Below are 24205 nucleotides of genomic sequence, written 5' to 3'. Positions count from 1 at the left end.
AACCTCTGCTGGTATTAGTGCAAAGCATCTTGAGTTTTCTTTCCTTTTGCCTTTTGCTGGACTAGATGACTCAAGGGTTCCCTTCCAATTCTATAATTCTAGGAAAATGTGTAAAATGTAGCTTTTTAAAAATATAAAAATAGGCATTTTAAAGATATACCGCCTGCAAGTGGGTTTTCAAATGGGACGCAAAATCAATCCGCAATGGATTTTTATTTTCAGAATGAATAGCGTTTCTCAAAATGTGCTTTACAGGCGTAAAAAATAAAAAAACGTAAAATATATCTAGATTATATGCAGATGTCAGAGGCAAAAGCAAAGAATCAAAAGCCAGGGGCTCTAAATAATATGCCTTGAGTGCAAAATCTATGTTAATATTGTGCTTTAAGCTTCCATGTGTTTTAACACAGCAGGAAAAACATTCATGCAAGGGGAAAAATTAAATCAAAATAGGGAATCTAATCAATGGTTTCTCCCAAGTTTTACACGCACACCAGCACCGCGATCATATCTATTTTCAAATATCTATCATTGCACAACTCTGGGACAGCTTTCTGCTACTGCAGAAAACCTGCTAGACAAATACAAAAAGAGCTGAAATCACTGAAAAATAGTTGTTCGCCACGTCAGCCCACAAACAGCGCGATGCACTTGCAGGTAACAGTGAGCAAAATCCCAGCGCGTGTTCTGTCTCATTTGGGGCCGTAAAACGCGAAGCAGTGGTTTTTAATTTAAAAATGCAACCTTTTAAGCCGGGATTTATTTATTTACCCTTCAAAAACGAGGTTTTGAACCCCTTATGGCTCATATGCTAAATAGGTGGCTTGTCATTGGTCACAGCGAGTCTGCGCCTCCCTCTCTGCTGCCGGTGACGAATCCCAGGAGTCGAGGCTTGAAAAGAAAGGAAGAAAGAATTGGGAAACTTCAAAACGGAAAAGAGAAGGAAGGGGCGGTTCTTAAAGTTGCAGGGCTCCTTTCTTTCCCAGTTTGGAACTTTTACTTGGTGGAGTTATTGTAATGCTTGACAGAGGATCAATTTCTGTCCAAATTATAGTTTGCTGATATTTTGAGAGTTAATTCTTATGGTGTAATGTTGTATTACAGTATTGTTGTATTATTGTGGATTATTGAAACTTCTTCTTTGGCAATCACTCGTAGCTGATTACGATTATTTTTCATTAATATGGTGTGTCCTTGAGTGACTGTGGAGGCCAGTTCTGGATCCATACCTCCGTCCACAGTGGGGAAATAGGTTTCCGGGCAGGAGTTTTTTTGTTTTGTTTTGTTTTTAAATTACATGATCAGAAAACACTACAGTCACCCTGACTGTACTCATTGAAGCCTGATTGCACGATTCAATAAATTATAATACAATAAAAAGTACATATGTTAAGAACCATCCATCATCAAAGTCCTCTGGCTGACAAGAAGGATTTTTTGAAGTTGTTACAATATAAGCATGTAAAAATAGAAACCAGTCTCATCAGAGAGTCGTTTCCATTTGTATGGTGAAATAAATAAGGCAGCAGAAGCCATTAGTTAGAAGTGGACTCATATGTGGTGGACTTGTAAAAGGGTAATGGGAAATAATTTATAATGAATTGAAAAAAATGTTTAGATGTACTTTTCAAAAAAACAACAAACCCCCCAAACCCTTTTTGTTGGGGAAAGTTCAGATAGAAATTCTTGGATGTAAAAAAAAGGCTATTTATGTATGCCACCACTGCAGCCCGTGTTTTGTTAGCCCCAAAATGGAAAATGAGCGAGGTCCCAAACTAAAGAAGAATGGCAACTCATGGAATTTTGTGCAGCTTGCGGACCTAACATATAGAATAAGAGAACAAGAAGAACATACATTTAAAGAAGACTGGAAAATGCTTACTGAATATATGGGAAGGGAATTGTGTACACTTGAGAACGTTGGCAGCATTAAGATAAATTCAACAGTGTAAACAAGTTTTGATGAATGTACAGTGGTACCTCAGGTTACATACGCTTCATGTTACAGACTCCGCTAACCCAGAAATAGTACCTCAGGTTAAGAACTTTGCTTCAGGATGAGAACAGAAATTGTGCTCCAGCGGCGCGGCAGCAGCGGGAGGCCCCATTAACTAAAGTGGTGCTTCAGGTTAAGAACAGTTTCAGGTTAAGAACGGACCTCCGGAACGAATTAAGTACTTAACCCGAGGTACCACTGTATTAGTGGAATACTGAATGGTTTAGTTTATGTAAAATATGCAGGGATTTATGATATGCAAATTGAACCATGGAAAGAGAAGGGAAGTCACTGACATTTTAAGGTTGTTCAATGAATATTTTAAATTGTAAAAGAGAAAATTTAATAAATATTACACACACACACAGAGAGATGATTCTTGGAGAGTAGAGTGAGGAAGTGCAGCCCGACCAGCTAAATCATAGCATTTGAAGGAAACATGAGTGTCATCTAGACCAACCCCCTGCAATGCAGGAATCTTTTTGTCCATTGTGGGGCTTGAACCCACAACCCTAAGATTAAGAGTCTCATGCTGTACCAACTGAGCTGTCTAGCGCACAAAACTAGTTGTAACTGCTTTTTAATAAAGGCAATACGTTAAGCCGTTCCTCGAGGTATTGAACCCAAACTTATTGCAATAACAAACTCCTCTTTTTTTGTTGAGGTGCGCGCTTGCAAAAGCTCATCTAAATTAATTGCACCTCATTAATCGGTAGAGTCTGCAGGTCTAACACCGGTTGATTTTTCTGCTGAGGAAAACATGGGGCTTAACACCAAAACTGCCTCCCCAAAAGCTGAGCAAGCCGCTTACAGAAGCCCTGCTTTCACTGAGCAAATAAATAAATAAATTTGCTTTTGTAACTTGGTGTGTACATCCTGGGATTTTCTCTGGCTTTCTGTTGGTTAATGTGTCAAGAATTTGAGTGCATGCCTGCACACTGATTAACGCTGAGTATCAGAATTACACGTGTGGAAAAGTGCTTTTGCACTCATGTCTTGCTTGCAGACCTCCCACAAGTATTTGGTTGGCCATTGGATGCTGGTTAGAATGGACCTCTGGTCTGGCCTGATCCTGCAGAACTTAGCTTTTAGTTTCTCAAAAATCTTGGTGGAAACAAGCAAGAGGTGACTGAGGAATCCACTCAGGAGTAACCCCAAAGCCTCTGGAAGCTGATGTTTATCCAAATAACTTCTAATTCCCTTCCCTGCTGGGCCAATCTGTCCAGGGAAGAAGGTGATAAAGATAGCAGGAAAGTAAACATGTCATTTGCAACCCCATTAAGAAAAGTGCTAAAACCATCACTGGGAGGAGATGAGCTGAGGATGGTGATGAGATGTGTGGGGAGATCATTTTAGATAAACATACACACAACAACAACAACACGCACATACCCCATAAAAACAGCTACTGATGGATACCTGGCATAATAAGCATCACATAGCTGAATTAACAAAAAGGCATTACGGCACTTATAAGTCCTGGAGATGCAAAGAGGTGGAGGGAACTTTATTTGATATGTGGTGGATTTGTTAAAGAGTAAAGGATTATCGGGAAATGATCCATAATGAATTGAAATAAATGTTAAAAAGTACTTCCCCCCAAAAAAACCCAAAGTCCTTTCTGTTGGGGATAATTCAGACTGAAATTCCCAGGTGTCAAAAAAGGTTATTTATGTATGCTACAACTGTGGCCCGTATTTTATTAGCCCCAAAATGGAAAATGAGCGAGGTCCCAACCAAAAAAGAATGGCAACTTAAGTTGACAGAATATGGACAACTTGCAGACTTAACATATAGAATAACAAGAAGAACATACGTTTAAAGCAGATTGGAAAACGTTTATTGAATATATGGGAAATAATCTGTGTACAGCTGAAAACGCTGGCAGCATTAAGATCAATTCAACAGTGTAAACAAGTTTTGATGGATGCAGTAATGGAATACTGAATGGTATAGTTTTTGTAAAATATGCAGGGATTTATGATACGTGAAATGAACCATGGAAAGAGAAGAAGGGACGTCACTGATATCTTAAGGATGCAAAATGAGTATTTTAAATTGTAAAACAGAAAACTTAATAAAAATTATATCCAAAAGCAATAAGGCATTACAGTGGTACCTTGGGTTAAGTACTTAATTCGTTCCAAAGGTCCGTTCTTAACCTGAATCTGTTCTTAACCTGAAGACCACTTTAGCTAATGGGGCCTCCTGCTGCTGCCGCGCCGCCAGAGCACGATTTCTGTTCTCATCCTGAAGTAAAGTTCTTAACCTGAAGCACTATTTCTGGGTTAGCGGAGTCTGTAACCTGAAGCGTATGTAACCTGAGGTACCACTGTACAGATGGCAACATGTCATTTACTGCAGCAAGATGGCAGCATATGAAGATCACAGAAGGAATCAGTAGGATAAGGCAATAAGGGGACGACGTGGTTGATAACACGACTAGTATGGTAAAAGCAGGCTATGAGGGATGCATTTTGACCGGTGAAGTGTTCTTTACGACTTGACAGCTTACATACATACTTGTCTTGGGTATCCTGGGGGGGAAAACCTTAAAACTCCTAGACTCTAGAACAATCGCTGAAGAGCCTCTAGCGGATAATGTTTATGATGAGTAAAGGTAAAGGGACCCCTGACCATTAGGTCCAGTTGCGGACGACTCGGGTTGCAGCGCTCATCTCGCTTTATTGGCCGAGGGACCCAGCGTACAGCTTCCAGGTCATGTGGTCAGCAGGACTAAGCCGCTTCTGGTGAACCAGAGCAGCACACGGAAACGCCGTTTAGCTTCCCGCCAGAACAGTACCTATTTATCTACTTGCACTTGGATGTGCTTTTGAACTGCTAGGTTGGCAGGAGCAGGGACTGAGCAACGGGAGCTCACCCCGTCGTGGGGATTCAAACTGCCGAGTAGCGCAGTTTAAAAGTGTCTCCTTCTATGTTACACAATTCGTTTCCTGAAAGAATGGGTGCCTGTCCACACGAGGAGGGCCTGTGCAACATTTTAAAACATTTCCAGACTTCTTGCATTTGCTGGGTGCTTGCCATCTCCAGTCTCTGCCTCACGTCCCCTGTGTGCTGCAAAGGATTCTGGGACATTCTGTCTGGCGCATCCATAGCATAGAATTAAAGCACTCTTATGCCACTTTCAAAGCCATGGCTTCCCCCTTCCCCCACTGAATCGTAGGAACTGTAATTTTCTGAGGGTGCTGACTTCACAGAGCTACCATTTCCAGCTCCCTTATCAAAATTCAGTTCCTGGGATTCTCCATGACTGCTGAAAAGGAGTAAGAATGTTTTAAAAGTATGGTGCGTCAGTTCATGTGGGACATTGGCTAAACCGCTTGGGCCTTGTGTTTCCTCACATAAATAGTAAGTTTGGCTTACTTCGACTATGGGGTTGCGGCGCTCATCTCGCTTTCAGGTCGAAGGAGCCGGCGTTTGTCCACAGACAGCTTTCCGGGTCATGTAGCCAGCATGACTAGACTGCTTCTGGTGCAACGGAAAACCGTGACGGAAACCAGAGTGCACCGAAACACTGTTTTTATATACATTTTGATCGATGACCAGTAGAGAAGATAAGAAGAAAACAAAACACAGTGAAATACATTACGTAAACTATTACATGTGCTGATCCTGCAATCAAGATCCTGCAATGACAAGGTATTGCTGCCGCACAAAAAAAACCAGCTACCTTGCCAGTGATCTCAGGAAACTGGTCAGCCAATAGGTAATCAATATAATGATTGGTCCATTTGTTTTCTATGTGTTTGGCCACCTCTCAAGATATCACCTAATTCAGCAGGAGGGTTCCTGAGATGTACACAGCTTTGCAAGTGAGGAAAATACCCTTCCTGCCCCCCAAAGACTATGCCATGGCCAGATGTACTTTACATTGCTCTACACAAAGAAAAACTATGAACCATCTCGCCTGTCATTATTTGCTCTGACCAGAAGTTTATTTCCAGAAGTTACGGATGAGAGTCGACCCAATGGAATCCTGAAACCGGGAATCCTTTTTAATTGTTGGTGCTAAGGACTGAACATCATCCTGGGACGTATTCCACTATTTGCGGGTTGGGGATTCAAAATTTAGTGATGAAGAATATGAAGACAGAGTTGTTCCGCCTGGCCTTCGGCTTGGAGCCAATTTGATTCCCTCCCCCTCTTTTTTCTTTTTCCTTTCTGCTCCTGTGATGAGGCTGCATTTTAATATTTTTATGTTTCAGTATTTTAATGTTGTATTTTAATCTTGTTTTTAAGTTGTATTCATTCAACTTGTTTTTATTATTGCTTGTTAGCCGCCCTGAGCCCAGCCTTGGCTGGGGAGGGCGGGGTATAAATACAGTGGGCTGCATTTAACTAACCAGAATGGAAAGTGCAAGCTAGGGTTGAGCCTCTCGGCAGCCTAGCTAAGACCAACCAGCTAACCAACCAACCATTTTTTTTATCAAGTAAAAGGCTAGAGGGGGTATAGTGTGTTTCATCGTGCCTCTGTAAGACTGACATGGCTTCTGTGCTAGTCAAGGAAAAAGAATCTCTATTCTCTTTGCAGCTAGCATAGAAAATGGGGGTGGGGGGCGACCGGAGAGAAAGGACTAACTTACATGGACTTCTTAGGCACTTACGTGTGTTAAACACTTGACATTGGACTACTGCAATGCGCTCTATGTGGGGCTACCTTTGAAGGTGACCCGGAAACTACAACTAATCCAGAATGCAGCAGCTAGGCTGGTGATTGGGAGCGGCCGCCGAGACCATATAACACCGGTCCTGAAAGACCTACATTGGCTCCCAGTATGTTTCCGAGCACAATTCAAAGTGTTGGTGCTGACCTTTAAAGCCCTAAATGGCCTCGGTCCTGTATACCTGAAGGAGCGCCTCCACCTCCATCGTTCAGCTCGGACACTGAGGTGTAGTGCTGAGGGCCTTCTGGTGGTTCCCTCACTGCGAGAAGTGAAGTTACAGGGAACCAGGCAGAGGGCCTTCTCGGTAGTGGCACCCGCCCTGTGCAACACCCTTCCATCAGATGCCAAGGAAATAAACAACTGAACAACTGAAATAGACATCTGAAGGCCTGTTTAGGGAAGTTTTTAATGTTTTATGATTTATCGTGTTTTTAATATTCTCTTGGGAGCCGCCCAGAGTGGCTGGGGAAACCCAGCCAGATGGGTGGGGTAATAATAATAATAATAATAATAATAATAATAATAATAATAATAATTTTATTGACTTGACTGTTCTCTGCCCACCAAAAATTACCTGAATACAGCCCAGTATGATATTCAGCCTCTAGCATTTCCAGCTGAGCATCCATCCCAACTTATCTGCCTGGAGGTTATACCCCATTGCTCTTCACTGAGCATTAATTCAGTTTGCGTGAGGGTTATATGCCGGCATCTAACCAACGTTGCTGTTATCCTACAGTTTCCAGTGCTATTTTCCCAACACTTTTTGTCTGGGGTGAGAGGCAAGCATGCATGTTTCCCAACGGCGCCAAATCCATTTAAACTGAGCGGCCTACATCGGCTGGTCGGTATCAATGCTCCAAGCACATGCGCACACATGTTAAGAACATGTAAGAATTGTTGGGGGTGGGAATCACACCAAAGATCGGTCACAGTATAGCACTTGGGTGCTGCTGGGAAGCTCAGAAGCAGGGCATTGACGACATTGACGACAGCAGTAGTATCTTGTCTGTAATCTGCCCTGGGTGCTGTCTAACTATCAACTGGATTTTAACTGGGAAGCCCCTTTGCCAATCAGTTTTGACTGCGAAGTGGGACTCAAGTAAGAGGCATCATACACCTTTTTTTAAAAAAAGAATAAACTAATGAGCAAGCATTGGTATTGTCCTATAAAAGGGTAATTATTATTAATAATAATAATAATAATAATAATAATTTATTTATACCCTGCCCATCTTGGCTGGGCTTCCCCATTGACTCTGGGCGGCTTCCAACAAAATATTAAAATACCGTAATGCACCAAACATTACAAGCTTCCTCAAATGATTCGAATGCTCTCTATTCATGGTTTCATAACAGTGACCCACTCCCCACCCCAAAATAATGTGGTCTACAAAAATGGAGACAGGAGACCATTGCTGTGCCACGGTGGAGCCAGACTTCTGGGGTTATTCGTTTGCTCTCCTGGGGGGGTGGGCGGTCAGGCGCTCATAATCATTAGGCTAAGCCCCTAAAACCTGATTGCCTCCTCCTCCCCATTAGATTGGCAAACAGCTTAAGCAGCAGGAGCCGAGATAGGCCTGGCTATATAAACTTTCCCAGGCATCCTCCCTGCACCAATCTCCTTTGCCAACTGCCCTTCAGCCAGAGCCATCGGTCATCCATCCATCGTGGTCATGATGAGGAGCCAGCTTTGCCTTCTTGTCTTTCTCCTCTGCCGTTTGTCTGTGGTGCAAGGCTCCATCTGGGCATGGATGCACTCTCTGCCACACGCTGTCAACGGGGTGCCACCTCGCAGGGACCCTGGGTCATCATCCGGCCAGGAGCTGACGGTAAGCATCTTTCCCCAACCTTAGAAAACAGGTCATCTTTGCCTTTTCATCATGTGGGCTCTCTAGCTTCTAGCAAGGAGGAGGGAAAGCAATCAGTATGAACAAGTGAGTGGAGTGGGAAATCTGTCCTATTAATCCTAGGATAGGGAACCTGTGGCTTTCTGGGTGTTGCTGGCCTCCAATTCCTTTCCCCCCCAACCATTTGGCCACTTTGGTTGGGGCTGATGGGATCTGATGGGATCCAACAGCATTTGCAGAGCCACACCATTAATCTGGCAGTGACTTGACTCCCACAAATCTGTTTCCAGCTCCAGCCCTCAACTAGGCACTTCCAGTGTAGTTATAAAGCAGAGAGTGCTTCTGAGCATGTTCAGAGTGCCAGACTTTATTCTTCTAGAAGAGAGAGGGGGGTGCAAGAGGAGAGGTGGAATCATAGGGAGAGAGTGTGCAGGAATAGCAAAATTAATGAATGTTAGTATGACGCTGGTTTAGTACTTATGTGGTTTTCAGCTGTAACGGATAAGTAAAAAGAAAAGAAAGGTAAAAAATTAATTGAAACTTAGGGAAAGGATTTGCTGAATTAACAAATTAGAAATTGGAATACAGAAAGGGGAGGTATGAGGAAGTCGGGGAAGTAAGTTATAAGAAAATAAGGGATAGAAAGTATACTTGTTTTATTTTTGTGTTTTCTTTTTACTCTTGTCTGTTTCTATTTTTGTATTTTTGTATTTTTGTTTTGTTATGTTTTTATATAATTTTTGAAATTTTAATAAAAAGCTTTTAAAAAAAGAGAGAGTGTGCAGGAATGAAGAGGAAGACTAGATTGCACTGAGCAATAAATTAGCTCTGATAATTTTTAAAAAAAGAAGGCTCTGAGTTCAGGTCCACCTGGAAGCTATACTTTCTGCCCTAGAAGCCCTCTTGTTGAACCCACATAAGCAGGGTGCTGGTTTTAGTTGCTCTGGAGTGAGAGATTTTTAGATGCAGAGGCCACCTGGTCACAGATTTCCCCACTAAAAAGAGATGCATTGTATTTTTTTGTTTGAATTATAGCAATTATTTCTAAATTTGCATCTGTATAGATAAGCATATGCTTCTTCTTTTTTGCAAATATGTTACCTGTTTTGTCCTCTCTTTTTTTTGGCAAACACAAGCAGCCACCCTAACGGGGAGTGAGGACTAGTTCTCTGAAATGACCAGATGTTGCTAAGCAAATCTATCTTACACCTCCACATTTAGGCTTGCCCTGTCTCCAAAAATGAAAATCAGGACACAGGTTTTTTTTTAAAAAAAACTTGAGTTTTGGAGCTTTTTAAAAGGCATTTTCAGCACAATTTAACCCCTGTCACTGGTTTTCTAAGACATTTGCCTGATTTCCGAAAAATAATCCAGGGCGCCATTTACGGAGGCAAATCGCAGGACATGTCCTGGAAAATCAGGACGTATGGCAGCCCTACCCACATGCATCTACAAAGTCCAGTGTGGGTGCCATTTTTTGTGGGTATTAGTTGGTGCTCCCTAAGAGCTGGAATCTCTCTCCAAAGGACCCAGCCTCTGTGCAAATTTCAGCAAGCTTCAAACTGGTAGTTCTGTCCAGCTTTTCTGCCATTGACTCTGTCAGGCTGCTGGAAAACCTGTGCCAGCAGTCGCTGCTGCCATTCTTTAAAGCATGGGTAGGCAAACTAAGGCCCGGGGGCTGGATCCGGCCCAATTGCCTTCTAAATCCGACCCACGGACGGTCCAGGAATCAGTGTGTCTTTACGTGAGTAGAATGTGTCCTTTTATTTAAAATGCAATTCTGGGTTATTTGTGGGGCCTGCCTGGTTTTTACATGAGTAGAATGTGTGCTTTTACAGTGGTACCTCGGGTTAAGAACTTAATTCATTCTGGAGGTCTGTTCTTAACCTGAAACTGTTCTTAACCTGAAGCACCACTTTAGCTAATGGGGCCTCCCGCTGCCACCGCGCCGCCATTGTGTGATTTCTGTTCTCATCCTGAAGCAAAGTTCTTAACCTGAGGTACTATTTCTGGGTTAGCGGAGTCTGTAACCTGAAGCGTCTGTAACCCAAGGTACCACTGTATTTAAAATGCATCTCTGGGTTATTTGTGGGGCATAGGAATTTGTTCATCCCCCCCCCCCCCAAAAAATAGTCTGGCCACCCACAAGGTCTGAGGGACAGTGGACCGGACCCCTGCTGAAAAAGTTTGCTGACCCCTAAGCTTAGCAATTGTCACTGCTAGATCATGCATCTGACCCCCATCTTTCTCCATTTGCACTGCAGGCGGCCGTGTGCAGCCACGAAATAAAGTGCCCTCGTGGATTCTTCTGCGACCACCACTTTGGGCTCTGCCTGCCCTTCAGGCAAGAAGGTGAATTCTGCCGACGGGATGCCCACTGCGCCCTGGGACTTAGCTGCATGTTTGGCAAATGCCAGGAGACTCTGCCTGGCGGCCAGGAAGGTAAGCCATGGAGGGGGCGGCCTGTTTTGCAACGTTTCTTTTGCATCTCGCAACAAAGGTTAGGCCTTTCAAAGTAAGGAGCCTAAATATCTAATTGGAGCTCTAGTAGCTCAGGGAACAGGCATGTAGTAAATGTAGTAAATCATGTTCTCTCTGGAATTAGGAGGGGCAGGGCTTTCAGATGGAAGGACTTGGTTTCCAAGGAGGCTGAATTAAGACCCAGTAATTCACCGAGCTAGAAATCTGTGCTCTGCTATGTAAAGTCCGAAAGGACAGGTCTCTGCCCCAAGGAGCTCACAATTTAAAATCCAACACAAGGGAGGCAAAAGAAAAAAGCAAGGGAAATTGAGGCAGAGGGATAAACCATGGAGTGAATACATTTACGGTTAGAAGTAACTATTGACTGTAACTATCTATTTATTTATTCTTGCTCTTGAGGGCTTGGGAGGAAATGGAGGGTTTAATGTGGGTCCGTCTGTTCCTCCCCCTTCCAAAGTTGGACTCCCATCTCCCATCAACCCTAGACAGCAAGGCCCATAGTTAGGGAAGCTGGGAGTTGTAGTCCTATAGCATTTATTTATTCCCCCTTTTAAAAATGCATGTCTTCAGGTACTTTCATTTTGGAACTAATTCGGGGGAGGGAAATTAATACATCACAGAGTAGCAAAGTGCGCCAGATGTCTAAGACATCTCAGGTTTGCAAAAAACGTGCTCGATGCCAACGAGCGGCTCAGGTTACATAGATAGATAGATGATAGATAGATAGATGATAGATAGATAGATAGATAGATAGATAGATAGATGATAGATAGATAGATAGATAGATAGATAGATAGATAGATAGATAGATATAGATATATTGTCATTGTCCCATACAGAACAATGAAATTGAAAAACTACATAAAACATTCAAAAACCCCTAAAAACTCTGAAACCCCATTTTAAAATACACTATACTATACTATAAAACCCCTAAAAACTCTGAAACCCCAATTTTAAAACACACTATACTATACTATACTATACTATACTATACTATACTATACTATACTATACTATACTATACAAACCCCTAAAAACTCTGAAACCCCATTTTAAAATACACTATACTATACTATAAAATACACTATACTATAGAGACCCCTTATGCTGCGTTTAGAACCAGAATTGCATTTGCGTAGAAACTGTTTCTCAGGCGGCTAGTCCTGGCCTTTATAACCCTATACCTTCTTCCAGAAGGCAGAAGCTGAAAGAGATCATTTCCGGGGTGCGTACTATCCTGCGCTATCTCTGCAGCTTTCTTATGGCACCTGGCAGCATAGATTTGATCTAAGGTGGGAAGAGTGCATCCAATTATTCTCTCTGTAGTCTTTACAACCCTGGACAGCATTGTTTTTTCCCTGGCCGTGCAGCTCCCAAACCACACACACAGACCATAGACCAAAGTATCCCTGATTTTCAAAGATTTCAAGGCATCTCGGCTTTGCAAAATGTGCTAGCTTTCGAGGTCTGTATCGCCATCCTCAAATGCATTTGGGTTCTCAATTACTCTCTTTTCCTTGCCCCTCGGAGGTGCCCGCTGCCACCACGATAAGGATTGCTCTCCCGACGCCTGCTGCGCCCGCCAACATGGGGAGAAAGTCTGCAAGAAAAGGCTCCTTTTAGATGAAGGATGCTACGTTCCCGAAGGAGGGATTGCGTTCAGCGTGAACCAGGTGTGCCCCTGCCTAGAAGGACTCGTGTGCAAAAAGATGTCCCCTAACCGAGAGTAAGTACACTGATGTGGACTGGAAGGGGAGGGGTATAGCTAGCAACATATCATGAAATTGCTTCCCCTCCACCCTTAAGCAAATAATTGCTTTGCAGAATGTGGCACAAGAGCTCCTCCCAGATGGGTGCAACCGTGTTTTTCGCACCCATAACAGGGCATCATCGATGGTTTATTTATCCCTGCTTTGTTCTACAGTGTGCCTCCACACACTGTCACTGTCTCTCAAGCAGGAAGGGTGCAATAAAAGCGGGACAAAAATTAACCGAAACATTTGTGGCATAAAAAGGTGATGGGGTTTCAGCGGGGAGTTAAGGGCTGTATAGAAACGGAGCAGCGCCAACGCTGCCCCAACACTTTTTCACAGGCGTGGATGGCATTGAAAATGGGAACATGGGCTTGATAGCCCTGAAAATATTGTGAGCACAAATCATATAATAATAATAATAATGATAATTTATTATTTATACCCTGTCCATCTGGCTGAGTTCCCCCAGCCACTCTGGGCAGCTCCCAATCGAGTGTTAAAAACAATACAGCATTAAATATTAAAAACTTCCCTAAACAGGGCTGCCTTCAGATGTCTTTTAAAAGTAAGATAGTTGCTTATTGCCTTGACATCTGATGGGAGGGCGTTCCACAGGGCAGGCGCCACTACCGAGAAGGCCCTCTGTCTGGTTCCCTGTAATCTCGCAATGAGGGAACCGCCAGAAGGCCCTCGACGCTGGACCTCAGTGTCCGGGCTGAATGATGGGCGTGGAGACGCTCCTTCAGGTATACAGGACCGAGGCTGTTTAGGGCTTTAAAGGTCAGCACCAACACTTTGAATTGTACTCGGAAATGTACTGGGAGCCAATGCAGATCTCTCATGAAAAGGACATGTTGGAAATCTCAGGCTCATGGACCTAACCAGGCCTGCCAGATCTCCCCGCATGGTCGACCACACTGGGTTTTTTTTGAGGGGGGGGGGTCAAGCCCTGCCCTGCTCCTGATGTCATATATGATGTCAGAGGTAGGGCAGGAAAAGACATGCAGCTCCTCACAGAAAGCAGGGTTTTTGTGACGCTGCTGTTCAGATTATTGCTGGCTCTTTCAAAACCTTTCAAATGCACTTGCTGATGATGAGATGAGTTGATTTTCGGCCCTTGCAAAGGCACCAGGCTTTGCAAGTGCTGGCATTGGCAGCTGATCAGCGGTTCCTACAGAGCCACGAGCCTGGCAAGTGTTCCCTTCCTCTGCACTAGATCATTAGGTGTGCTTTATTATTATTATTATTATTATTATTATTATTATTATTATTATCATGCTCCATTGACAATACGTAATACGCACCTGGCTAGGGTGCCCACTAACCTACATCTTAATCACAGAACGTATTTTAATCTGAGCCACAGCCAACTCCAGAGGCTAATGTGCTCTGTCTCCTTTTGCTACCTGTCGAAGAATGCTGTGTGACATGAAAATCTGCTTCAACAGTAGACACTCCTATAAAAAAAAAATCTCTCTTTTTCCCCCCTGCAGGGCTTCATTTGAATACTGGTCGGATAAAATTGTCTGGAGATGCCAAAAACAATAGGCAAGCAGGGAGTGTGGATTAAAAAAACAAAACAGAGCTGTATTTATTCCATGTAAATAACACTGTACATAAAACTGTTTTTGCCCTTCTCTTTCTATTGGACATTTGTAAATAAAAAATACCTGAGTTGTCGCCAAGCAATGCAAGGACCAAGTCATTAATCCCTCCCGCACTCTGTAATTTTTGTTTTTATTTAATGAATAATTTGTACATGAAAATGGTACTTGAAGTTCGTGAATATGCAGATTTACAATAAACTGGAAGCATCATAAGGTTGTACGTTGTCTTGAAATCTGTTATTCCAAAGTATTTGGAACATAGCCCCCTTTCCCATAAAACTGTTTGACGGATTAACGTGTATTGAGTTACATTATGCTAATCTAATCATTAACAGTGATTAACATTGGCCCTGCCTGCAATCTGGCTGGACTCCAACTCCCATCATGCTTTGGGCTGATGGGAGTTGGAGTCCAGCAACATGTGGAAAGTCACAACTTCCCCATCCCTGGTCTAGACTAAAGAATGATATTCTTAGGGCTATATTAGGTGCAACAGTTCCATCTCTTTAAATGCAGATCTCTCCCCAATCATGGTGTCTCCATGATTTGTAGAATTTCCTTACCCTGGAAGCCCATTAAATTGTGAGCTGGAATATTTCCCATTATTGAAATACTTATTTAGCACTTGAGTTTTTACCAGGTATACATCTAATTCATCTGGGTTACACTTTTAAAAATAATAATAATTAATGAATATTCTGTCAAATAGGTTTCTGTGGATGGTTGGTACTTTAAACTGTAGTCAGTTCTCCAAGATCTTAGGATAGAGGGTGAGATATGCAAATGAAATGAACTGAATACTTGTGAGCACTTAGCTACCCTTTGCAGAGAGAGCCATTTTTATAAGGTTGTTCGTCACAGCAGGAAAGGCAAGCACCGTTAACACACACAAGTATCTTCCAGTTGTGTGTACTTTAAAAGCAATGTGGGTGTTTACTCTGAGGCAGAAAAACAGTGCAAGCAATCCTTCTGGGCAGCTGGGGGTATAGCTCAGTGGTAGAGCATTTGACTGCAGATCAAGAGGTCCCTGGTTCAAATCCAGGTGCCCCCTCTTTTTCTGTTTAATTCATTTTTCAGTTAAAAAAATAAATAAACCATGTTCTGTCTCTGCAAAAGAGCACAAATACGCTGCTCCAGACTATGTTCTTTTCTAATTATTGGGGGAAGGGACGCTGTTTCTTGTTCCCATGAAGCAGTTTAATAGCAATTTGTTAAATCTCATAATCTGTGTAGTGGGAGAAATTAAAGATTTCTGTTCAGCTGGTTACAGGAAGGGTGGGAAGTCAAAAGAAGAGATGCAAATATTAATTTTTCAGCTCTGTAAATTCTAATATTAATTGACTCATGCAGGATTTCCTGCAAGGATTGATTTGCTGACTTTTGAGATATAACTCTGACAGAGCAATTGAGATCCAGGGCTATTTACTGATCACGATTCTGCTTCAAGAGCCTTATGGGGAGATTTAAAACCTGACTTATCGGCAAAATTTTACCGACAGCAATCATATCAAAATCACTCGGTCTGTCGCAAAGGTCAGGAGTTTAAAAGGACAAGAATGGGAAGAGACAGGACTAAGACAGGAGGTAAGCAAAAAGCACACTTAAAGCACACACAAAAATACACACACACACACACACACACAAAATCCTGGGAACTGTAGTTTAAGTCACGGCTAAAATGGCCGCTGTTTTTTTAATGCTTAAAAAGCTGGGTCAGCATGAGTCAGCGGCTACACCAGGTTGTATATATAGAGTGAGAAATGTTGGTTTGGTTGGTTGGTGAAAGCTGGTAGTGTTGTTGTGTGTCAGTCGCTTTTGCAGAAAGACTTTTAAGAATAAAAGCAGAAAGTACTCTGCAAGGATACTTTTCTTGTGGACTCTTTTATGCCGACAAGGGTCCGAGGTCTGAGGCAACAAAGGGAGGTCAGAACCCTTTCCTTTTGCTTTTTACAAACACTGACAGGTTATGGGCCCAGTGTTTCTGAGCATGTGCAGAGTGCAAAACGACTGAAAGCATCTCAGCAGGGAGCTGGTGAGTCCTGGTGGTGTATGAAGCCAGTGGCTGTGCGTTGGAGCAGTTGGTGGCAAGCTGTAACTGTTTGCATTAACGCTGGAGCGGCTAGGATCTGGCAGCAAAAGGCCTGCATGGCGGAAAGGCTCTCCTTCGGCACCGGGCACTCAGCTCCCAGGCGGGCCTTGTACACAGCAAGCACAAGAAAGGCCGGTGCAGTACCTGCCTGCCTGCCTGCCCGGCCTCCCACTTGTCTGTCCATTTCCCAACAGCAAGGGCTGGCATACTGGCTGGCTGGACTTCCTCACCCACTTGCTTGCTTGCTCCGAGGCTGTCTCAGCTCCTGGCATCAGCACCCCCTGGCCAGCGCCAGAGACATCATTTGCCTGGGGAACGTATAGCCAGGGCTGCTGCAACAAACTGCATTGGGAGGCAGAGACGTGAGAGGGCATCAGAGGAGGGAGGAAAGGAAAGAGGGATAATAATAATAATAATAATAATAATAATAATAATAATAATAATAATAATTATTATTATTATTATTATTTATTATTTATACCCTGTCCATCTGACTGGGCTTCCCTGCCACTCTGGGCAGCTTCCAACAAAGTATTAAAATACAGTGGTCTGTTAAACATTAAAAGCTTCCCTAAACAGGGCTGCCTTCAGATGTCTTCTAAAAGTCTGGTAGTTGTTTATTTCCTTGACATCTGATGGGAGGGTGTTCCATAGGGTGGGTGCCACTACCAAGAAGGCCCTCTGCCTGGTTCCCTGTAACTTGGCTTCTCACAGTGAGGGAACTGCCAGAAGGCCCTCCTTGGAGCTGGACCTCAGTGTCCGGGCAGAACGATGGGGGTGGAGATGCTCCTTCAGGTATACTGGACCGAGGTCATTTAGGGCTTTAAATGTCAGCACCAACACTTTGAATTGTGCCCGGAAACGTACTGGGAGCCAATGTAGGTCTTTCAAGACCGGTGTTATGTGGTCTCAGCAGCTGCTCCCAGTCAGCAGTCTAGCTGCCGCATTCTGGATTAGTTATAGTTTCCGGGTCACCTTCAAAGGTAGCCCCACATAGAGCGCATTGCAGTAGTCCAAGCAGGAGATAACCAGAGCATGCACCACTCTGGCGAGACAGTCTGCAGGCAGGTAGGGTCTCAGCCTGCGTCCCAGATGGAGCTGGTAGACAGCTGCCCAGGATACAGAATTGACCTGCGCCTCCATGGACAGCTGTGAGTCCAGAATGACTCCCAGGCTGCGCACCTGGTCCTTCAGGGGCACAGTTACCCCATTCAGGACCAGGGAATCCTCCACACCTGCCCGCCTCCTGTCCCCCCAAAACAGTACTTCTGTCTTGTCAGGATTCGACCTCAAACACACACACAACTCTACAAAGGCTGGGGATCCAGTCAAGATGGCTCCAAGCAACTCTCATTTAGGGCCTGAAGGCAGCAGGTTCCTTGTCCCTATTGTCCGCCTCCCAGAATTGACTTTTCAGCGATATAATAATTGAACATGGGAGTTCTATTTAGTCGTGTTCACTTATATTCATACCGCCACCACCACAAAAAAGAAACCCACAAAAAGCCCTTTGTTGAAGACCTGGACCATGGCTTCCAAAGACCACCGACAGCTGTAGGATTACAAAACCCACCATGCAGCGCGACTGTGAATCAAGCGCAGATGCACAATGACAGACCCTGATTTGTATTAAATACAGGCGGGATTGTGCTGTGAAGGAAGAAGCTGGGAAACCAACAGAAGGGAGGGGGAAACCAAGAAGTCACCCCCTCACACTGCGGCCACTTCATTCAAGGCAGGAGCAGAAGGTTAGTGTCAGGTGTGCGTGCAGGAGCCAGGCCCTGTGATCAGTAGGACTTTGCAGGACTGGGGCCTTCCTAGGTTTGTTCTGAAGAGGCAAGGCACGGCCGCACAGGTGAGGCCAATTGGTATCTCACAGCACCTGGTGGCAAGAGCTGGGAAGGGATATAAGGTCAGCATTTCCCTTTGGCTCTTTGCCACAGCAACACGTTTCCTGCCTTGCTGCGTTTGGCTCCTTGACGCCTTACTTCTTGATGCTCGGACCCCTGACTTCGTGACTCCTTGCTCCTTGATCCTCGGACCCTTGACTTTGTGACTCCTTTCTTCTTGAACCTTGGACCCTTGACTTCGTGACTCCTTGCTCCTTGATCCTCGGACCCTTGACTTTGTGACTCCTTGCTTCTTGAACCTTGGACCCCTGACTTCATTAATTCTTGCTCCTTGATCCTTGGACCCTTGACTTGGCTTCTTGACTCCCGGCTCTCTGACCCTCAGACTCTTGGCTTTCTGACTCCTGGCTTCTGGAATCCCATTCCTGCTCCCCCCCCCGCCATCTTGCCCCCGGTCCCGACGTCCCCAGCCGGGGCTTCGATTGCCCACGAACCAGACCGTGACACTTAGTGGTCTGGGGTCATGGCAGGATGAAGACCTGTTGCTATTTCTGCAGCAGGGTCCATGTCTCCTGCATCCAGTCAGCATGAAAGGGGAACTTTGGGGCCACAGGGGGCAAAACAAAAAAAGTGCCAACCCCTGATTTAAGGTATGGTGGCAGATGCCTATGCTCCTATGGAAATCAGTTCTTCATTCAGAATTACGAAGGCTGGGGTCTGTATTTTTGGAGGGAGGGCTGTAGCTCACCGGTAGAGCACCTGCAAAAAGCCCGGCTTCAATCCTTGGCCTCTCCAGGCAGGGCTGGAAAACACAAATGCCCCACCTGAATCCCTAGAGAGCGGCCGCCAGTCAATGCTGAGACAATACCCAGCTGGAAGGACCAATGGCATGACTCAGCATGACTCAGCTTCCTAGTCTGCTTCCCCTACTCCTGGAGCCAATCCCTAACAGCACCTGCTCTTGGGATGATCAGAAAACAGCTCAGACTTCGACAGGAGCCTTCTGCCCCTCCATCAGCAGGGAGGAAGAGAGAGGATGGCAGGCTGAGAGAGATTGGACAAAGTTTGGACCAAGTTTCGTGTCCTCACCTCTTTCTTCCCAGGGAGACGGGCTGTTCTCTGCCAGCCCTTGCGTGTCAAAACCCAAAGGCAAGATATCTTGAGTAACCCGTTTTGCAAGAGGCAAGGAGGCAATCGATCGGGGACAGGAGGGATGTTGCTGCTGGAAGTGCCTCAAGTTTCGACCAGTTTCTTAACAGGAAAGTTTAGAAAGAGCAGCCCAGCACAGAGTCGAGAGAAAAAGGCCAGGCTAGAACCAAGTGTCATTTCCCCCACTATTTGATTCTTGATCCAAAACCCTTAACTGTATTTTATATAATTGACTTTTTATTTGTATATTGTATTGTTGTTTTATTGCTAAGGCCAGTGGCTGATGCAAATAAAGATTCATTCATTCAAAACCAAGTGTCATTATTATTATTAATTATTATTATTATTGGCAGGCCAACGCTGTCTGCAAACATGACATGAAGGCTTGCCAAATCAACCCTGCTGGTTGGGAATCCCTTGCAGGTCCTGGAGACAGGCAGCCAAGTCATGTATCAATAGCAGTGACCAGAGGAGAAATGACTGCTGGGAGAAGCTCAGAGTGAAAATGCCATCGTTCATCTGCAATAGCACAACCAGGTGCCTTCATCTGCCCCAGCTTCAGCGGAACATGTCTCTCCCACAGCACAGCAGGAACTGCAACCTTCCAACAGCTTGACCTCACCCCCAAAGGCAGCCTCCTCCATTGTCTCCTGAGATAACGGATGTCAGCCATCATTATTAACATTTGTTGGCCTCTCTATGCAAAATACTAGGTTCAGTAAGACAAAATAAGGATGACATTAATTAAAAGCGAAAGACAAAATGCTAAATGGGTCTCCATTTGCACTGTACATTAAAAGCAGTATCATACCCCTTTAAGGACTCATGGCCTCCCCCCCCCCAAGAATCCTGGGAACTGTAGTTTGTCAAGGGTGCTGAGAGTTGTTAGGAGGACCCCTCCCAGAGTGCAATTCCCAGAGTTCCATGGGAAGATGGATTGACTGTTAATCCAGTCGTTACCATTACCGTCACCGTTATGTCACCGTTATCGTTATCGTCACCGTTATCGTTATCGACACCGTGATCGTCACCATAACTGTTATCTTTATCGACACCGTGATCGTCACCGTTATCGTTATCGGCACCGTCACTGTTATCGTTATCGGAACTGTTATCGGCACCGTCACCGATACCGTTATCGTTACCGTTCTCGTTATCGTAACCGTTACCGTTATCGTCACCGTTACCGTTACTATTATCAATCCTGGGAACTGTAGAACCCTAGAAGAGCTACAATTCCCAGCATCCTGAGCAAACTACAATTCATAGGATTATTTTTTGCAGAGGGTGCACTGTGTGCACACAGTTCCTGGGTTCTCCTAGGTTGCGAAAAGAACAGCTGAGCGTTATTTCATGGTTGCCTTTTTATTTGAAAAATAAAACCATATTTGAAATCAATTCACCCACAGCCCAATTAAACCTTCCACGTGATATCTGTGACTGGATCTTCCCAAGTAATGTTTCCCCCCCCAAAGCAGCTGCAGCTCTGTGTGTGTGTGTGTGATATTTTTATCAGGGTTGTGGTGTTGGGGATCTGATATTTTTCCCAGCCACCCCCACCCCCACCCTTTCTGCAGCCCAGTTTCAAATCCCTGCTATTAGCCACGGAGGGAAAGCATGTCTGGATTCAGCCCATTTCATCCATTCATCCATTGCAAATCGTAGTTCTGGGGTGGGGGCCAATTTGAGTGGGAGCTGTAGTTTGATCTACACACACCACACCAACACACACACACCAAAGCTCCATGCTGCTTGCTTTTAGGAGAATATTATTTGGGGAGATTCAGTCACAGATATCTCCCCCCCAAGTTTGGGGGGGGACGACAAATTGGATTTCTAGTAAGAAATCAATCTTCAGATAATAATCATTATTTTCAGGCCCCTGTCTGAGGCTTTGCCTCTCCAGCTTTTATCCTGAGTTAGACTGTGTTTTAAATTTCATTTAGGCTGCGGGAATGGCTCTCTGCTCATGTTCAGAGGCTTTGCAGTGATTAACACCTGGAGCCTGAGGTTCCAAGGCTTGAGATGCAGCTAAGATTCTTAAGGCAGTTTTTTAAAACTTCTGAAAGAGCACATTCCAACGGACATGTAAGACCCATCAAAGTCTGGCTAATTCCAAGAGACAGGAAGAGAAAGGCTCAGTGTGGTGAGATGCCCTGGGTTCAAATCCTCACTCAGCTATGAAGCTTACTGGGTGACCTTGGGCCAGTCACCTTCTCCAAGCTGAACAGGGTTGTTGTGAGGGTAAAATGGGGAGGGGGGAGAACCATGCATACCACTTCAATTTTATTGGAGGAAATAATTTTTTTAAAAAAAAGAGTGGGTTTGTATTTATTTTCTTAGTGCGCATTTTATACGGTCTCTACTTTCCACAGGACTGCAGGGGAAATAGAAGCTTCACACGTTATTGAGCAGACGAAACGCCCACTTCCTGCCTTGTAAGACTCATACAACCACAAAACTGTGACAAGCTGTTTCATTCCACAAAGAACATGCAGAAAACAAACCAGGTTTATGGTTTTGAAAAAGGTTTTCTGCATGGTCACCTTTCAGATTCCAGGATATTTAAAAAAAATAATAATAATTGTATCGTTGGCTTATTGTTCAACAAGTAAGCAGCAATTGTTGCCTTGGTCCCAAAGGGTACAAAATAGCCAGGAAGGTTTATTTATTTATTTTTATTTTAAACCCACCTATGTATAATTTGACCTAAGCCTCAAATTTAGACAATATGTTTTTAAGCGTGCTCTCATGTTTAGAGCTGCACATTTAAGTAAATAAGAGATACATGTTAGTAAGAGACTTTTTTTTGTCAACTGATATAGATTTTGTCATTTTTAAAGAATTTGAAATGTCCATCAGTATTAAAAAGAAAACAGTTCTGCTGCCTCAAGGTTAGACTGAGGCAAACATGTCCCAACAGACCAATAATTAGTGCATATGAACAGAAAAAGCATGAGGGGGAAGGTTTTTTGTTTTTAAGAAACAATTCAGATTTTTGGTTTTGTGTTTCATCATTTTTTAATTATTTTTTATGACTGCTTGGGGGCCTCAAAAGCAGGAAGCGACTCAGGCATTTCTAAATTTCTCTCTTAGAGTAAACCACAGTGTATTGTTATAGTTAATTTATTTAGTATTGTTTTTCAGTTCACTCTGGACGTGGGTGGCGCTGTGGTCTAAACCACTGAGCCTCTTGGGCTTGCCGATCAGAAGGTTGGTGGTTTGAATCCCCGTGACGATGTGAGCTCCCATTGCTCTGTCCCAGCTCCTGCCAACCTAGCAGTTTGAAACCACAGCAGTGCAAGTAGATAAATAGGTACCGCTCTGGCGGGAAGGTAAACGGCGTTTCCGTGTGCTCTGGTTTCCGTCACGGTGTCCTGTTGTGCCGGCAGCGGTTTAGTCATGCTGGCCACATGACTGGGAAAGCTGTCTGTGCACAAACTCCGGCTTCCTCGGCCTGAAAGCAAGATGAATGCCGCAACCCCATAGTCCCCTTTTACTGGACTTAACCATCCAGGAGTTCTTTACCTTTTTACCTTTACTCTAGCATAAGGAGATGTCAGCTGCTAGATGTATCCCTGTGGCACTTTAATGCACACATTACCATGAGCAGGACTTCTGCACTGTAGCGGGTTGGACTAGATGACCCTTGGGTTCCCTTCCAACTCTACAATTCTACGATTCCATGATTCTATGCTTCTAGTCAGCTTTCATATTGAAACCAAATATGAGTCTTGCGGCAACTTGGTTTGCCCAGACGATGTGGAACCTGGAAAAATTAATAATTACAATTTGGATTACAATTGGCTTATTTTAGTTTATTATTTTTAATTGGATTATGATTCAGATATGTTGATTGGCTGTTTTTATTGGAAAATCAATAAAAATGATTTTTAAAAAGGTCATGGTTTGCCAGCGTTTCTCCTACTGAAATCAAGTTCCATTAGCCAATATAAGTCCCCCCCCCCACAGCCAAATCTTGGTACAACAGCAATTGCTTTCTTTTTCGGGGTGGGGGTTGTACAGCTGGGGAGGGAACAGTTGTAGCATTTGTGTGGTGCCTATGACAGTTTCTCTGATTTGCCAATGTGCCCTAAAAGGCTGATAACCTCCTGCTTAAAACCCCCAAAGCCAGAAGCATCATGAACAAAGAGTTGTAAAGGTCAACAATACCAGCACTTTGGATCATGCCGGGAAACACACAATGCTCAGCACTCGTAAGTGTGCACCTCATTATTGGCCAATACACGTTGCACAAGTTGAAATATTTAGAGTCTTCAGTGTGCTGCAGGAGCAGCATAAATAACTTTATAGCACACACAACACAAACACACTTTTAAAAAAATGTACCGGTATTTTCTTCAGCCAAATAAAAGCCAAGAGAGGGTTCCAGATTGGCTTACCAGCAACAGTGATAAAACACTCCCTGGCCTAAGGCTTAGAATCTAAAAGGCACAACAGAAAAGGAAAGGTGATTGGGAGGGATGAGGGGGGAGGAAAAACCCAATGCGATAAAAAGCCAATACAATGTGCACGCCCCTCCACCCGCTTTAAATACCAGACTGTTATTCCTTTGATGGGAAGGGTAAGAAATTCCGGGGGTCTCCTTCTGTTCCAATAATTCTGTAACACTAAAGACAGCAGGGGCGCCAACCTGAATAAAATATTTGGGTGGGTGGGGATAAGCCCCGCCTCACATAATCGATCACACACACTATTTGAATGGCAATGCCCATCAACT

General features: G+C 44.1%; 1 protein-coding gene and 2 non-coding genes across 3 annotated transcripts; 2 read left to right on the top strand and 1 right to left on the bottom strand.

Annotated features, from left to right (window-relative positions):
• Positions 1-545: 545 nt before the first annotated feature.
• On the bottom strand, positions 546-606 carry LOC128401081 (U7 small nuclear RNA). The gene has a single exon (XR_008327429.1). It is a non-coding gene; the product is annotated as a U7 small nuclear RNA (small nuclear RNA).
• Positions 607-5691: 5085 nt separating this feature from the next.
• Positions 5692-14571, top strand: LOC128400500 (dickkopf-related protein 3-like). The gene is made up of 5 exons (XM_053362714.1): positions 5692-5723; positions 8224-8513; positions 10796-10973; positions 12546-12741; positions 14263-14571. The coding sequence occupies exons 2-5, from the start codon at positions 8358-8360 to the stop codon at positions 14315-14317; spliced, it is 585 nt and encodes a 194-aa protein (XP_053218689.1). The 5' UTR covers positions 5692-5723; positions 8224-8357; the 3' UTR covers positions 14318-14571.
• A 784-nt stretch (positions 14572-15355) lies between these two features.
• On the top strand, positions 15356-15427 carry TRNAC-GCA (transfer RNA cysteine (anticodon GCA)). Its single transcript has one exon. It is a non-coding gene; the product is annotated as a tRNA-Cys (tRNA).
• Positions 15428-24205: the final 8778 nt, after the last annotated feature.

This window comes from Podarcis raffonei, chromosome 13 (assembly GCF_027172205.1).
Source record: "Podarcis raffonei isolate rPodRaf1 chromosome 13, rPodRaf1.pri, whole genome shotgun sequence".
Classification (NCBI taxonomy): Eukaryota; Metazoa; Chordata; class Lepidosauria; order Squamata; family Lacertidae; genus Podarcis; species Podarcis raffonei.
The sequence above is the reverse complement of the archived record's forward strand: the minus strand, read 5'-3'. Positions and strand labels throughout refer to the sequence as shown.